Source organism: Equus quagga, chromosome 13, assembly GCF_021613505.1.
Source record: "Equus quagga isolate Etosha38 chromosome 13, UCLA_HA_Equagga_1.0, whole genome shotgun sequence".
Classification (NCBI taxonomy): Eukaryota; Metazoa; Chordata; class Mammalia; order Perissodactyla; family Equidae; genus Equus; species Equus quagga.
The window spans coordinates 91,094,079-91,111,387 of NC_060279.1; the positions used below are offsets into that span (position 1 = coordinate 91,094,079).

General features: G+C 52.2%; 2 protein-coding genes across 4 annotated transcripts in view; one reads left to right on the forward strand and one right to left on the reverse strand.

The window, feature by feature from the left end:
• Positions 1-1,983, forward strand: part of BBC3 (BCL2 binding component 3) — a 7,282-nt gene extending 5,299 nt beyond the window's left edge. For both annotated transcript variants that reach the window (XM_046680491.1, XM_046680492.1), the window contains exon 4: positions 888-1,983. In XM_046680491.1, the coding sequence (XP_046536447.1) occupies positions 888-1,004 (117 nt within the window). In that variant the 3' untranslated portion in view covers positions 1,005-1,983. The remainder of the gene's footprint in view (positions 1-887) is intronic.
• A 6,696-nt stretch (positions 1,984-8,679) lies between these two features.
• SAE1 (SUMO1 activating enzyme subunit 1) overlaps positions 8,680-17,309 on the reverse strand; it is a 64,289-nt gene continuing 55,659 nt past the window's right edge. For both annotated transcript variants that reach the window (XM_046681699.1, XM_046681700.1), the window contains 2 exons: positions 13,396-13,465; positions 8,680-9,696 (listed from right to left, as the gene is read on the reverse strand). In XM_046681699.1, coding sequence (XP_046537655.1) covers positions 9,604-9,696; positions 13,396-13,465 — 163 coding nt within the window. In that variant the 3' untranslated portion in view covers positions 8,680-9,603. The remainder of the gene's footprint in view (positions 9,697-13,395; positions 13,466-17,309) is intronic.

Consider the following 17,309-nt stretch of genomic DNA (forward strand, 5'->3'; position numbering starts at 1 on the left):
CGGCGGCCCCGCCCCCTTCCCGGGAGCCCCGCCCCCCCGCGGAGGCCCCGCCCCGCGCCCGCATCCCGGCCTCTTATTAGAACAGAATCTGAGCCTCCAGCGGAGAACAGAGGCTAACAAGCCTCAGGGCGCCCGCCCCCGGCCCTGTCCCAGCTGAACGCGACACCCGCATCGCTTGCTTGTTCAGAGGAAAACAAACACCGGATGTTGTGAAGCCCCCAGTTCCCTCCCGTCCCCTCCCCTCCTCCAAGGGCAGCCCCTCGAGGTGGCTTGTCCCGGCCTCTGCAGGTGCTGATCCTTTTACTATGGATTTATCAGGACGCACCCAATGCTTAGGATGGGGGGCGTTTAGGGCTTAACATTACACGATATGGTGTGTTCCTCTCCAAACTTGCCCCTCAGTATTATGCTTGAGATCCATTCACTCGGGCAAAGGAGCTTTCCTTCTTTCGTTTTTCCTGCTATGTAGCATCCTGTTGGATCAGCGCGTAGTATCCGTGCTCATTTTCTCATTGATGGCTATTTCAGATTTTTTAAAAGTTTCAAATTTTATCTATTGGCTTTTTTCACCCCTCTTCCAAACAATGTCCATCACCAGGTGCACTTGTGTGTCTCCAGTGGACATCCCTGGTGGTCTGCCTGCCCTCAGCCTTACTAGATGATTGCTAGTTTGGGTTAGTTTGGCATTAGTTAAAAAGCTTGCCAATGCCACACTGCTGTGAGGTGCCACCCTCGAGGTGACCACACTGGCTCAGGTGGGCGGAGGAACTGGGATTAACAATGAGGGTACAGCTCACTCTTGGGACCCTTCCTTGCTCCTCACTGCCCGGGGGCCTCAGCACGCACACGTCCCAAGCCCACTCTGACTTCCTCGTCTCTTTCCCTAGAGACAAGAGGAGCAGCAGCGACACCGCCCCTCGCCCTGGAGGGTCCTGTACAATCTCATCATGGGACTCCTGCCCCTACCCAGGGGCCGAGCGGCCCCGGAGATGGAGCCCAACTAGGTGCCTGCACCCGCCCGGGGGACGTCGGGGACTTGGGGGGCAGGACCCTCCCACCTCCTGACGCCCTGGCCAGTGCGGGGGGCTCTTTCTGCACCATGTAGCATACTGGACTACCAGCCCTGCCTGTCCCAGGGGCGGGCCAGGGCAGCCACTGCAGACCCAGCCCCGGCCTAGCCTGGGTGCACTGACGGAGATGTGGACTCCTGGGCCCCTGGCTGAGGAGCCAGGGCAGAGAGGGCTGACGGACTCAGCGTCTGAAGGCGGCGGTGACCGAGGTGGTGGGGACCGAGCCGCCCGCCTGTGCCGCCCACCACCATCTCAGGAAAGGCTGCTGGTGCTGGCTGCCCGTTCCAGCTGCAGGGGTGACACTGGGGGACTCTCCCTCCCAGTGCTCCTTCACTCTGGGCCTGGCCTCGGGCCCCTGGTGCTTCCCCCCCTCCTCCTGGGGAGGGGGCCCGTGAAGAGCAAATGAGCCAAACGTGACCACTAGCCTCCTGGAGCCAGAGGATGGGGTGCGTGTGTCGGCTGCCCCAGCCCGGCGCCCAGCCATCTTCCCTGAGCCAGCCGGCGGGTGGTGGGCATGCCTGCCCCACCTTCATCTGGGGGTGGCCAGGAGGGGCCCAGACTGTGAATCCTGTGCTCTGCCGTGACCACCCCCCGCCCCCATCAATCCCATTGCATAGGTTTAGAGAGAGCACGTGTGACCACTGGCATTCATTTGGGGGGTGGGAGATTTCGGAGGAAACCGCCCCAGCCTTAGTCCCCAGGGCGAAGCGCTGGGGGGAAGACGGGGAGTCAGGGAGGGGGGAATCTCAGAAGAGGGAGGAGTCTGGGAGCGGGGAGGGATGGCCCAGCCTGTAAAATACTGTATATGCGCTGCTGTAGATACCGGAATGAATTTTCTGTACATGTTTGGTTAATTTTTTTTGTACATGATTTTTGTATGTTTCCTTTTCAATAAAATCAGATTGGAACAGTGGATGCTGTGTGCACTCCTTCCCCTCCGTGTAGTCTGTCGGAGCCTGAGACCCCTGTCTGGGGGGGAGGGGTAGGCGGTCCACGGGGCACGCGGGCGTCTGTAGCTGTATCTGGAGGAAGGCTGAGGAGCGTGGGCGCGACACCTGCACCCAGCCTTCATGCGTCCCTATTGGTCTCCCGCTGAAAGCAAAGCCTGGGGGAGACAGGCTTATTGGCGCTTTATCCCCACTGGATCAAGTATGTCATGGGGATCTGACATTTACTGAATGAACGAATGATCTAAAACTTAGTCAGAAGCATCACCATGAGGAGTCCTGGGGACCGTGTCAGCAATGAAGGCAGAGGGTGACATCGGGGAGGGCACCCTGAGTTGAGCCCCAAGTGAAGCTTCTCCGGGGCGGCTGCCGGGTGCTAAGGCCCAGCCAGAAAAGCCTGTGTGGAATTGCTCTAGGAAGGGGGCACCTACTGTTCTCTCCCTTAACACAGGCCGCCGGCCAACTGCTCTCCTCGTGCCCTCTCCCCCACTCACTGGCACAGACGCAGGCTCAGGCCCCGGCTCTCCCCTTCCTGGCTGTCCTCACGGGTAAAGGGGAAGCCCAAGGCAAACGGCCCTTCTCCTCTTCAAAGGCCAGGGCGAGGGAAACAGGAACCATCACTTTCGAGAGCAGTTTGGCAAAACCTTGTCAAGCTGAGGACACGCATACCTATGCCAGCAATGCCTTCCTGGGCGTCTCGCGGAAAAGTGGATGTGTGCGAGTGTCCATGTGTTGGCAACGCACAAACCCAGCCATCTAGGTGTCCAACGGCAGTCGACAGGGTAAATCAAATCAGCTCTCGTCACAGCACAGATAACAGACAGCAGTTAACTGGAATGAGCTAGAACAGTATCAATATGAATAAACAACGGTGAGCGAACAAAGCAGGCGGCAAAATGATGGGGGGTACCTGGGGGTTTATTATACGATTCTCTGCATTTTTCTTCCTGCTTAAACGCTCTGCACAGGCCCTAGGCCCATGGGGGCGTTCACAGCGGCTGGCTGGCAGCAGAGCTCTCCTGGGTCACGCCACCTGGCGCCTCCCCATGCCAGGACCAGTTCGCGGAATCAGTCACTTGGCTGGATTAGGTCTATCGATTCATTATTTGTTTTCCATTTGTCCTGTTTTGGTTCCTGTTTCTTCTCCTGGCTTCTCGTGGATTATTTGAATCCTTTTCAGAATCCTTTCACCTTTATCTTTTGGTGTGTCAGCAATTTTTTAGCACTGCCCTAGGGATCACAAACACGTCCTCACCTCTTCGCCATCTTAGAATTGAACCACTTTGCTTACGACGTAGAAACTCGGCCACCGTGCAGGTCCAATGACCCTCCCTCCTCCTTGTTTTACGCTACAGTTGTCATGTGGATTATATCCACACACATTTTAAGTTCCACAAGACAGTATCATAACTTTTACTTTAAATAATCATATCTATTTCAAAGGAATTAAGAGGAAAAAATAGCCTTTGAAAAAGAATTTCCTCCTGGGGCTGGCTCCGTGGCCAAGTGGTCAACTTCGTGCACTCCGCTTCAGCAGCCCAGGGTTCGGATCCTGGTTGCAGACATGGCACCGCTCATTAGGCCACGCTGAGGCGGCGTCCCACATGCCACAACTACAAGGACCCACAACTAAAAATACAACTATGTACTGGGGGGGGGGGGATTTGGGGAGAAAAAGCAGGGAAAAAAAAAAAATTCCTCCCCATCCAGTGCTCTTCGATGCGTCCTGAAGTCCGAAGTCCGGGGTAACTTCTTTAAGCCCGGACAATATCCATTAGCATTTCTTATAGTGCATTTCTGCTGGTGACCAATTCTCTTAGTTTTCTTTTATCTGAAAATACCTATATGCACTGGTTACAGAATTCCGGGGCTGCCAGTCTTCTCTCGGCGTTTTAGAAATGTTGTTTCGCTGTCTTCTGGCCTCCATCACTTCTGATGATGCATCCGGGACCATCTGAATCATAGTTCCCTGTTTGTAATGCGCTGGTTTCGCCAGGCTGCTTTCAAGATTTCCTCGTTTTTGGTCTTCATATTGACTACGATATGTCTACACACAGATCTTTTCGTATTTCTCCTGTTTGGGATACACAGAGCTTTTCTTTTTTTTTTCTCTTCTTCTCCCCAAACCCCCCCGGTACCTTGTTGTTGTATTTTTAGTTGTGGGTCCTTCTGGTTGTGGCATGTGGGATACCGCCTCAGCATGGCCTGATGAGCGGTACCATGTCTGTGCCCAGGATCCAAACTGGCGAAACCCTGGGCCGCCAAAGCAGAGCGTGCAAACTTAACCACTCGGCCACAGGGCCGGCCCCATCACTGAGCTTTTCAAGTCTGTAAATTTCTTTCACCCAATTGCAGAAGTTTGCGCCATTATTTACTCAAATATTTTTTCTTCCCCATTCTCTCTCTCCTCTCCTTCTAGGACTCCAATGACATGTACATTAGACCTTTCGATAGTGTCCCACAAGTCCCTGAAGCTCTTGTTATTTCAGTGTTTCCGAGGTCAGCCCCGTGGCCGAGTGCTTGGGTTTGCAGGCTCCACTTTGGTGGCCTGGGGTTTCGCCGGTTCGGATCCTGGGCGCGGACATGGCACCGCTCATCAGGCCACACTGAGGCGGCATCCCACATACCACAGCTAGAAGGACCCACAACTAAAAATGTGCAACTATGTACTGGGGAGCTTGGGGGAGAAAAAGGAAAAATAAAATCTTAAAAAAAAAAAAAGTTTTTCCTCTTTTTTTAGACTTGATAATTTCTATTAATCTGTCTCCAGTTCATAGAATCTTTTCTCTCTCATCTCCATTCTATTAGGTCTACCAGTGAATTTCTAAGATTGCAGATACCGTATTCTTCCGTCCTAGAACATGCATTTGGTTCTTTAACCCTTGCTACTTCTCTGCCGAGACCTCACCTGTATTTCCCTTTACCTCAGTGGCAGAGTTGTAGTAACTGCCTTAAAGTCCTTGTCTGCTAATCTCAACACCTGGATTCTCTCGGCCATCTTGTCTCCCCTGGAGAATGGGTCACATGTCCCTGATTCTGTGTATACCAGGTAGTTTGGGATTACATGCTGGACATTCTGGATTCTGTTACATTCCTCCAGAGGATGTGACTGTTTTGTTTGAGGGGATGTGTGCAGCTGTGACGCTCACACCGCTGCCGCGGGCGGAGCTCAGAGTCAGTTCTCCTCAGCCCTGCTTTGAGCCTGCTCCATCCACTCACCGTCCGGTGGTCAGCAAGGGGCTCAGCTGAATTGATGCGCGTACCCAGCGTTCCCGTCGCCCCAGCTCTCCTTTCTGTAGCTGTGGTTACTCTCAGCTCCGTCCTCTGGTTCCTCCGTCCAGTAAGAGCTGTTTTCCCCGAGTTTTAGCTGCCCGGTGCAGTGCTAGGGGCGCAGTCTGCCCTCAGGCTAAAGCTGTGGGACACACACACACACACACACGAGAACACTCACCCTGTGGTGGGCTCTTCTTGCAACTTTCAACTCCCCTCCAAAGTCCACCTGCTTCAGCGCCTGCCAATAGTTTCATTTATTTATTTTTGTTGCTGGTTTTCCTTTTTTTGTATTTTGTCCAGAAGTTATAGTTATTTGCAGGGAGTGGTTTGTCTGTTAGAAACTTATGGAACTTCTGTATCTTCTTTTTTTTTGTAACAGAACCAAACCTGTCATCTTTTAGGACTGACAGTGGGGAACCCCACTCCACCACTCAAGTTAGATGGGAAGAGGCACAGACCGGGGTCAGTCAGGCCAGGGAAGGTAGCAAAGTCCAAAGGGCTCCTAGGAAAACGAAAGAGGCATCCATCATTCCGTAGGGAAGGCAGACACCTAAGTCATCTCTGTGGCCCTCTCTCCTGGGACCAAGGCGCCAAGCAGTCCTGCAGGTGGCGGAGCGGAGGCTCCAAGGCCCTCAGCTCAACCGCTGCCCCTTGCAAACTGCGCAGCCTCTAGCGAGCCAATCCCGGCCCTGAACCGGCCCCCCTCCGCCACCTGCAAAGAAGCCCACCGTGCAACGGCTGCTTCTGGAAAAGGAAGATTTACTTCTCATTGTTTATACAGCTTTTTCCTTCCTTACGAAATATGACCGTGCGTCTTTATAAACCTTTCAGTTCTGTACCACATGCAGGTATGATCTAGCCAATCAACAAAAGAAAGGTAAAATGCGACCCCCACACAGCCTTCTGGAAGGGATCGACATCTCAGATGCACTGACGCACTCTGTAACTGGCGTCTGGCTTTGGGGAGTCTTTCCTAAGTGCACACCAGGGAAACCAGCTCCAAGTCACTCAACAGCAGACTGACTAAATGGCTCATGGTTCATCTGTGGTTCTGGAATTCTATGCACTGGCAGGGATCAACAAGCCAGTGAGAAAAAGCAAGTTGCAGAAAAACAGTTATTTATGACTGCATAATAGCAGCTACATTGAACAATGTCTACCGAAGGAATGTATTCATTCACTGAATTCCCAAGTCAGAGGAACGCACTCCTACTACCCCATTGTACCGATGGGGCAACTGGGGACCAAAGGTCACATAGCTCAGTGGTGGAGCCTGGGCTTGAAGCTGCTAGTCTGAAACGCCTCACTCTCAACGGCTGCCACAGGGGACCCCTGGGAGGCGGATATGAAAGTGGATACAGCTAAATATACAAAAAACATCTCGCATTTCTCTCCAAAAGCCTGAGTGTAGCTGTGAAGTCAGCGGCTGCTGCAATGTGGCCAACACGGGGCCGACAGGCCGCACGACGCGGTGGGAGGAGTCTTTTCACTCTTACTGCCCTTCTGGGCCCAGCTGAAGGGCCTCCCTCAGAACCCGGGCCGGACTGATGGCTCTCAGTGGTGACCCCTGGGTCTCAGGACCTTGTGAGGCCCTTGTCCACACAAGAAGCGGTGACACCAAATGAGTGTCCCCACAGCAGCCTCCCTGGCCCCCCGTTCCACCCCTCACTTGCTGGGTGAGGCTCTTTCCCCTGACGTGGGCACGACAACAGTGTCGAGCCCCTGGGGCTGCTGCTGTGAGGACCCCACCCCTTTATTCTGACCAGCACCGGGCAGCGAGCGGGAGCATACGCTTGCTCTTAGCATTTTTAAACTCTCCTGACTCGTCAACTACAACCGAAGGCTCCGTTTCCGCACCTGCAAAGGGGCACGTGAGGCAAACCTCAGTAGATATACACGTATCTACATCCACCAAATAAAGGCAAGAAACTGACACAACCGGCCTGCACGGCAAAGGGAATCACGGCATGTGGGGCCGTGACGGGACCAAGGGCTTTTGACTGTGTTGTAATTTCTTACCTTTGCATGTGTTACTTTTTTATTTTCTGAGTAGCACCTGTTTCACTAGAATGTTCTACCTGAGGTTTCAACACATTGAGCACTTCACAGAGTTTGGCTACTACACAAACCAGAGACAACAGCGGTGGAGAATGGGGTGGAGAAAGCCGGCAGCCCCAAAGAAGACAGCCCACTTCCTTTCACGCGGTAACTCCCGCATCCCGACAGTATTTGTTCCCGTCACAGGTCAGGGCCTCCTCTCTAGTGGGCTACCTGCCTCCTGGAGGCACCAGACACCGCAGGATCATCACTGTGCACCTCCTGGAGACGCAGGGAAATCCATTTTTATGATAATACCAACATGCATACAGGAGACTGTGAAATGCAAGGAAACGAGAATAAAGACATTTCTTGCCCAGGGCTGGCAGCTTCCAGCGCCGCCCCCAGATCCCGAGAGGGTCTCTCTGGCTGACTCACTCTCTGCCATTCGAGGCACAGGGGCAGAAAAGTTTGAGACGCTGCCGAGAAGACTGTAATGACAATTTTGCTTTGATCCATTGAGACCCACCTGCTCCCCCTTGTGACCACAGCCCCACATTGCAAAGGAAAGGGTGTAATTAGCTCAAAACTTCAAAGACGCGTGAGATTCCTGCATCGAGAAAACCACTGACCTTGGTGCCCCTGACTGACACTGACGGAGCCCAGAGAGGGGCACCTCCACACACAGCGCCCTCGCCACACCCCGGGGGAGTGGAGGCGGCTTTGAGGGCTGGGGAATTGAGTTCCTCCTCCCAGTGGAGACCAGCGTTGTTCACTGACAGCAGCAGCACTGAAAGAGGAAAGGAGTGGATTTCTTCATTCAGACTGACCAGACCCAAACCTCACATAATTTTACATCAAGGAGAAAGCCAAGCGAGGGGGAGGAAACACGGCTGCCGGGCTGCCAAGTCCAGACCCAGCGGGTGTTCCAGCGAAAGCTGGCCCATACCAGCCGTGGGGCTCGGGGCACATGACTTAAGCATCACTTCGCCTTAAAGGAGGCCATCGCCCACTTTGACTCTCCACAGCGCCTGGGACACAGGGCGTGGCAGCAGCAGTATCATCTGTTTTACTCCTTTTCCATTATTATATAATTCTTGTCAGAGACCAGCCACTATTTAACTGCATTATTCAACAGACAATTGGAACCAGCAGCTTCCACGCAATCGAGAATTCGAGCCATCTAAGTCCCGCTGCATTCCCAGGGAGCCGGCAGCAGGAACGGCGGCGGGCAGGCGCGCCCTGAGCCACGTTACAGCAGTCAGCGCTATTTCTTCAGGTTTAAAAAGGCACCTGGAAGGATCACTCCCTAACGGGGTAGAAGTTTCTCATGTGGAAGAAAAACAAACAAATTCTAAAGCAAATAACTTTATTTCTATCATTCCTTTTCAAAGAGCCAAGAAAATATAGAGAATATAAAAAACACCAACAGCTGTGATGCAGGGGGTAAACGAAGGAGCGACGCAGCCCTAAGGCCGCGCCCTGCAGAGCGGTGGGCGCCGCATCAGTGCCGGGGGTCAATCAAACGCAGGCTCCCCGGCCTAGCTCAGCCCCAACAAACCAGAATCCTTTTTCAAACAAAGTTTTCCCACTAATACTCAATTTGCAAGGTCTTGCCTTAATACCCAAGAGGACTTGGTAACATTTCCTCTGTTCCAAAATCCAGGCTGGAACTCAACTAAGCCTAAACCAACACCCCAGACCAGCACAGCAGATGCCAGCTGTTGTTTTCCAGGATCTCAGACTCTGGAGGAGATGCATTCCGCCTGCCGCGCTTTTCCCTCTAGGGCCCCGTCTGTGCTGGGAACTGGGGTGCCACCAGCGCTCCCTCGGCCCTGGGCCTTAGTCCCCACCTGAAGTCATGCTCCTCGCTGTATGACATCATGCGGGGACTAAGTCCGAGAAGGCGGCAGGGGCTCCTAAGCAACAAGGTGCGCTGGTTCCTGGCAGGCTTCCCCAACAGTACCCCAGAGGGTGGCGACCCCACGGCGGCACCAGGACAGAGAGGCATCCGTGGGGCGTTCAGGGGCTCGCCACTCAGGGGCCGGCAGTCCTGACAGAGCTGGGATGGAGACAGCCAGGCCCTGTGCCCCTTGGTCAGCAGCTGCTGGTACTGGCAAGAGGCACATCGCACGGCCGCCCTGCTTGCAGGACACGGTCTGTACTGGTCCCATGACTTCCTCTCTCCCTTGCCTGGAGATGCCTTCGAGGGGAAGGGGCCGGGGCACAAGTGGGCATGCTGCAGGTCGGCGTCTCCGGGCTGCCAAGTCTCGGGTTCACTTGGGGCCAAGGCACTCCACAATCCCGTTCCCCTTCATGCCATCAAAAAAGAAGAAGTTGTTGTGAGGAGGGTCCCTCTGAGACAGGGCCTGGGGAGAAAAACAAGAGAGGGTTCAGCTCAAGTGCTCTAAAAGGGATAAAATGGAGAAAAAAGAAAAAAAACTTCAAAAACCAGATCTCAAAGCAGGCTGGGCAGCGGTTCTCAGGAGAGGTCAATGTTGCTCCCCAGAGCTGATCTGGCTATGTCTGGAGACATTACTGATTATGACCGTCACATCTGCTTCCTCTGTCCCTCACGAGCTGTGTGTCTCTGACAGACCATCACGCCTCTCTGAACCTTACTTTCCGCATGAGAAATAAAAATAACACACGTATTATACCCTAGGCATTAAAAGAGATGATGCACCTCAACTATCGAAAGCGACGGCTAACCCTGAGAGGCAGGGCTCGGCAAACAGCGTGGTAATCAGCTACGACTCTCCCACTGAGAACGGCGGTGCCTCGTCCCAGCACATCTCAGGCGGCAGCACCCGCCCCCCAAGGGGACACACCCGGGCACGGAAGTGGCTCGTCCAGGCAGCACCAATGCTGCCTGCCTTCCCCAAGACAGCCAGGGCTGGGGTCCAGAGGGCCCAGGAGCTGCTGCTCAGCCATGGAAACGGTACTATCTTGTGGGGTTAACAGAAGGAACCAGCACTTTTAAAGATGGGGTCGCACTTCCTGAAATTACATGCTGAATCGTGTGTGCACACGTATGTCCTGGGGAGAGGGTTCAAAAGTGTCAATGAGTTTTCTAAGAGGTTCTTAACCCCAAATGGGTTATCCTGTCAAGAGGATGCATCAGCTAAGCAAGCTGCCGGGTGGGCGCACAGCTTCCCGGGAGGGCCGGGCTTGCCACTCACAGGCAGGAACCCCCGCGCAAGGCCGGGAGTGGGCTCCAAAGCCCCGACTCCCGAACGCAGCGGCAGCCCCAGCCCAGGCCCTCATCTGTAAGGGGCCGCGCACGCCCGCTCCAAGTGGTTATTCAGCCGCTCGTCCAAGGAGAGCATCCCGAGCCTGTGCTGGGCCAGGTCTGTGCTAGATGGTCCCACTTCCCAGGCTTGGAGAAGACAGAGGCTGGCCTCTCTGGGCCCCCACATGAAATGGCAAATAGCACATCCCTGCTAGAGTTGCTGGTGAGAATGAAACGCGATCAAGCTTGTAACGTGCCTGGCACATGGTGAATTCTCAGAAAGTACGAGCTGCTCTCGCTAACGGGGGCCAGGGGTCCTTCACCAGTGTCTGGGGGTCCCAAGCACAGGGGTTCCACAGCTGGAACTCCCAGACCAGAACCCTTGTCACAGGAGATGAGCCTGGTATGGGTGCTGCTGTCACAGTCAGCTCTACCTACCGTGGACAGCGTGAACAGAAAGGAAGGGTGAGTGAAACCTAAGGAAGCATGACCCGACAGGGGACGCCCATGGCACACGTGGTGTCTGGAATGGCACAAGGAAGGAAGCAGAGAAAGGCGATTCCCAGGGGGCAGACTCTGACATGTGCCCTCCATCTCCTGGCGTTGACTTGTCGTGGGCGGACAGATGGCCCCTCAGGAGAGGAGCGGGAGGCCTGCGGCCCTCGGACTCGGGGCCATACTGCCAGCTAGCTGAAGGGCGGAACCGTGTTAAGTAACGGGGAGTGGAGGGGAAAAGACAGCAGGGCACGGGGTGAACACGGGGCAAAAGGTAAAGTGCTTCCCAAGCAAGAGGGGGGCAGGAGGAGATTCCAAACACACCCAGCAACCAAGAATGCCGAGTGCTCTGGCCGTCTGGGATAAACAGAAACGGGATGCTGGGCAGCAGCTGTCCCCAGCAGGCGGGAAGGAGGGGCTGCCTTCGAGGCTAGCACTGGGACACAGAGATCACGGCGCACGACGGCCTCAAGGCCACCTGCCCTGACCCCGTCTCCCTCCCGCAGGAAAGAGCCAGGGAGCAGCTTCTCAATGGGCTGCAGAAGCGAGGCCGAGGGCGCGACGACATGGATGCTGCTCAGGCACAGCGCCTGAGGCACGATGGCCACACGGTGAAGAGCACAGGCCCAGAAACCAGACCGCCTGGGCTCGAAACCTGGCTCTGCCACTTCTCTGCACTCAGCCCCCCTGTAGACAGCAGGGATCACAACAGCTCCTGCGCGTCAATCATGTGAGGAACACGGCCTTGGTGCGGCACGCGGTGGTCTGAGTAAATGTTATCCATTGTTGTCGTCATTACGGGCGAAGAAAATATGTGCGTTCCCATTCCTCCCTTGTGATTCCTCCTTGTCCCTCACTGCACTCCTGCCTGCTGAGTCTGTCTCCAGGCAGCCTCAGGATCCTTCTCAACATGGTCCTCTGGGCAACCACCCCAGCTCCTCAGACTGGCACAGAAGCTCAACAGTTCCTGTCAGTCTGGGCTAAGCAGAAGGCGTGAGCAGGGCACAGGCACGGCCACCACATACTTCTCCTTCTCTCCCCATATCTCCTCAGTGCCCACCCCACTGCCTGTGACACACAAGGTTAGATTCAGACAAAGAATTTGGTCCTGGGGCCGGCCCCGTGGATGAGGGTTTGGTTAAGTTCGTGCGCTCCGCTTCGGCGGCCCAGGGTTTTGCGGGTTTGGATCCTGGGCGCGGACATGGCACTGCTCATCAGGCCATGCTGAGGTGGTGTCCCACATGCCACAACTAGAAGGACCCACAACTGAAAATATATGTGTATGTGCTGGGGAGTTTTGAGGAGAAGAAAAAAAAAGATTGGCAAAAGATGTTAGCTCAGGTGACAATCTTTAAAAAAAAAGTTTGGTCCAGAGAGAAGGATCAGGAAAGAAGAGAGAAAAAAAGAGCCTTAAGAACACAGTGGGACTATCCAACTGAGCCAAATGTCTCCAGAGCAAATTTACAGACCCCAAGGCAAAGCAGTGGAACTCTGCATCCCCAAAGCACCCTCCTAAGCTTGAACTTGGCATATATGTGGACGTGGGAGATCATTTCGCCAGGCACGACTCCGCTCCGTGAGAGCAAAGGACACGCCATCACTGTAAGTCCACTAAAGCTGCCGAAAGGCAGACAATGTCTCCGGGCAAATACCAGAGTCCCCAAAGAAAGTAAAATATATTTGGCCATATACTATAGTTTTGTCAACCGAAACCTTCCAGAATACACTCAAAGGCTGTGCTAGTTACTGGTTACGAGAGCCCAGGTGAAACACCTCCCTTCTGAGGGGAGGTCACAGGCACCCTGTACGGAGCCTCGTGGGGCTCCTGGCATAGGGCACACACTCCACTCCTCTGTAAATGCCTGTGGCGTGGGCTTTAACGAGAGGGAGCTCTGACGCCAGGGTCACAGATGGAGAGAAGCCATACAGTCGAGGTTAAGAGCCCAGGTTTTTGGCGTCCCCTCTCTGGAGCTCAGTGTCCTCCCCTTAAATGGGGATCATGACAGTACCCATCTCACGGAGCCATGAGGAACAATATAGCTGGCAAACATCATCAGCACCAGATACTAATCTGTATAGTGAGGGGACGGCAGATGGCGTCTGAAGGGCACAGTGTCAGCTCTGGGACAGAGTAGGTCCTCAATTTCATTTGCTGAATGCCCACCTGCATGGGCTGGAGAGAATGGGATAGCGAGGGAAAGGGGAGCGCATGAAACCAGGAGGATCGGGGCCAGAGAAACCTGGCAGCTCTCTGAGCCGGTTCTGAGCAATCCATGTTGGCGCCCCCATGAGGTCATGGTGCCGAGGGTCAATTATCGTCTGCTTTGCAGTGACTTTTTACCTTCACAATTTCCTGGGCCAGGATCCCTCCGACCACTGCACACACGGGGGCCATCTCGGAGAAGCAATACCTGAGAGAGAAGACAGCGAAATGGGGTCGTGAGCAACAGCAGGGCTGACAGGACACCTGGCCAGGTCAGGAGTGGGCTGGCCTGCATAAAAACACCTCCCACCAGAGGAGTCAATTCAGACAGCAATGCCAACGTTGGCATCTAGACGTGACAATTAAATCTGATCCAGGGGGTTAGGAGGTGGCTGGGAAAGACCTTTGAACCTCGCCAGGCAGGAACGGTTTCACAACATTTTTTTTTAAGTTAAAGGAAAGACTATATCTGTGCCTCCTAAAAATAAGGCACTACAAATATCAGATGTTTCAGTGCCCCGGTCACATTCTCGCAATTCCCTCCTGACCCGCAGTGGGCAGTGGGTTCTATATGCTATTCCCAGACAACGTCCGGGCAAAGGCCTGTGTTGACATGCAGGAGGCATGGGAAATCTGCGGCCTGAAATTACAGCACGGGGGCAGAAAAAAGTCTCACTACCCACAGAGATATCAGCCCTTCTGGGCCAGGATGGGGCACCCAGAGGACAAATTTTAGCTAATACTGTCACCTGCCCCCCTCCAAATCACCCATCTTGGGCAGGAAACACTTTCTTCCACCACTCCCCAGAGAAGGGGTGCCCTGCCAGTTCCCAGCCCTGAACACAACGGTGTTTTTTAACTAATAAGCAAACTGGAACAAAGACGAGTGCGGGGAAAGCTTGCCCAAGGAGCCCTACCACCAGGAGACCACCTCCAAGCTTCCTAGTGTGGCGCACATCCTTCTAGACATTTTAAAAAGTGCACAAATCTAGGGGCTGGCCCCGTGGCCGAGCGGTTAAGTTCGCGCGCTCCGCTGTAGGCGGCCCAGTGTTTCGTTGGTTCGAATCCTGGGCGCGGACATGACACTGCTCATCAAACCACGCTGAGGCAGCGTCCCACATGCCACAACTAGAAGGACCCACAACGAAGAATATACAACTATGTACCGGGGGGCTTTGGGGAGAAAAAGGAAAAAAATAAAATCTAGAAAAAAAAAAAAAGTGCACAAATCTAAACATAAATAATTTAAAACCCAAGTAATACCAACTGTTATTCATCCCACTCTATAACCCACTGATGGATTCCTGAGTCATTCGACATTGCGATCACACATCTTGGCATACATAGGCATCCAAGTAACTCCTCTGGCAAGTCCCTAACTACGGAATCGCTGGGTCCCGAGACACTGGGCCACACCGCCTTCCAGGAAGGCCACATCCGTTTCAGCTCCCACCAACTGTGTGAGGGTACCGTCTCCTCGCCTCTGGCCGGGACCAGCACTGCCACCTGTTCAAGCCCAGAGGGAACTCTTCCTCCTGCTGAAAGGTCCACTGCGGAACTATAAATCACACAGAGAACTCCACCAAAGAAAACAAGTCACCCACAACTCCACTACTCAAAGATAATCAAATGAGGGAAGATTCTCCCTTTTTTAAAAAAATACACCTACATTCTGTGTGATCATACTATACGATTTAACATGCTGCTTTTTTCCTCTTATAAGTATATTATCTCAACAAAATGCTAGCAAACCAAACCAACGTATAGAAAAAATTATCCACCATGACTAAGTAGGATTTATGCCAGGAATGACAGGATGGTTTAACATCTGAAAAAAATCAATCAATGTAGGATGCCATATTAAGTGAATAAAGGACAATAAACACACGATCATCTCAACAGACACAGCAAAAGCATGTGACAAAATCCAGCACCTTTTCCTGATAAAAACATTCAACAAACTGGGAATAGAAGGAAATTTCTTAAAGGGCAACTGTGAGAACTCCACAGTTAACATCGTACTTTATGGTGGAAGACCGCCAGCTTTCCCGCTAAGATCAGGAGCAGGACAAAGACGGGTGCTCTCACCGCCTCCAGCCAACACTGCACTGGGGCTCTAGCCAGGGCCATCAAAGAAGGAAAACAAATCAGAGAGATCCACGTTAGAAAAGAAGTAATATATATTCACAGATGACGTGAGCAAGTATATAGAAAACACTAAGGAATCTACAGAAAAATTATATGAACTACTAAATTAATTCAGCAAAGCTTAGGATACAAGATTGATAGACAAAAGTCAACTGTATTTCTATACATTATCAAGGAATATTTTGAAAAAGGAAATTAAGAATTCCACTTACAATATCGTCCAAAAGAATAAAGTATTTAGGAATAAATTTAGAAATAGATGTCTAAAACTTACACTCTGAAAACTACAAAACACTGTTGAAAGAAATAAAAGACCTAAAAAAATGGAAAGCTAGCTCATGTTCACAGATCAGAAGATTTAATATTAAGATAGCAATACTCCCTAAATCAATCTATATATTTGACACAATCCCTACCAAAATTCCAGATGCCATTTTTGTAGAAACGGAAAAACCCACCCTAAAATTCATATGGGAATGTAAGAGACCCAAAATAGCCAAAACAATCCTTTTCTTCAATTTCTTTTTTTTTGCTGGGAAAGATTCACCCTCAGCTAATATCTGTTGCCAACCTTCCTTTCTTTTTTTCCTTCCCTCCCCAAAGGCCCAGTGCACTCTTGTATATTCTAGCTGTAAGCCCTTCTACTTATTCTATGTGAGCCACCACCACAGCATGGCTATTGACAGACAACTGGTGTGGTTCCACACCCGGCAATGAAACCCAGGCTGCTGAGGCAGAGCACATCAAACTTTAACCACTAGGCCTTCAGGGCTGTCTCTAGCCAAAACCATCTTGAAAACGAAGAACAAAGTTGGAGAACTCATATGGCCCAATTTCAAAACTTACTACTAGAAAGCAACAGTAATCAAGACAGTGTGGTACTGGCATAAAAACAGACATACAGATCAATGAAACAGAACCGAGAGTCCAGAAATAACACATACACAGTCGACTTTTTTTTTTCCTGAGGAAGATTAGCCCTGAGCTAATATCTGCTGCCAACTCTCCCCTTTTTGTTGAGGAAGACTGGCCCTGAGCTAACAGCCATGCCCATCTTCCTCTATTTTATATGTGGGACGCCTGCCACAACATAGCTGATGAGCGGTGCCATGTCCGCACCTGGGATCCGAACTGGCGAACTCCAGGCCACTGAAGCAGAATGTGTGCACTTAACCACTGCACCTCAGGGCTGGCTCCTCAACTGATTTTTGACTAAGGTGCCAAGACTACTCAATGGGAAAATGAATAGTCTTTTTAACAAATGGTATTGGAACAACTGGGTTTCTACATGCAAAAGAAATAACCTGGACCCCTACCTCACACCATGTATAAGAGTTAACTCAAAAATGGATCACAGACCTAAATGCACAAGCTGAAACTACAAAACTCTTAGAAGAAAACACAGAGGAATAAATCTTCATGACTTTAGATTGGGCAATGTTTTCTTAGACACCAAAAGCCTATGTGAAAAAAGAAAAACAGACATATTATATTTCCTAAATATTAAAAACCTGTACTTCAAAGGATACCCTCAAGAAAGTGAGGGGCCAGTCCTGGTGGCCTAGTGCTTAAAGTCCAGCATGCTCCACTTCAGTGGACCAGGTTCGGTTCTCAGGCACAGACCTACACTGCTCTGTTAGTGGCCATGCTGTGCTAGCAGCCCACATACTAAAAAATAGAGGAAGGTTGCCACAGATATTAGCTCTGGGCAAATCTTCCTCAGCAAAGAAAAAAAGAAAGAAAGAAAGTGTGGGGCCACCCCTGTGGCCGAGTGGTTAAGTTCACGCGCTCCACTTCAGCTGCCCAGGGTTTTGTCAGTTCAAATCCTGGGCATGGACATGGCACTGTTCATCAGACCATGCTGCGGTGGCATCCTGCATGCCACAACTAGAAGGACTCACAAC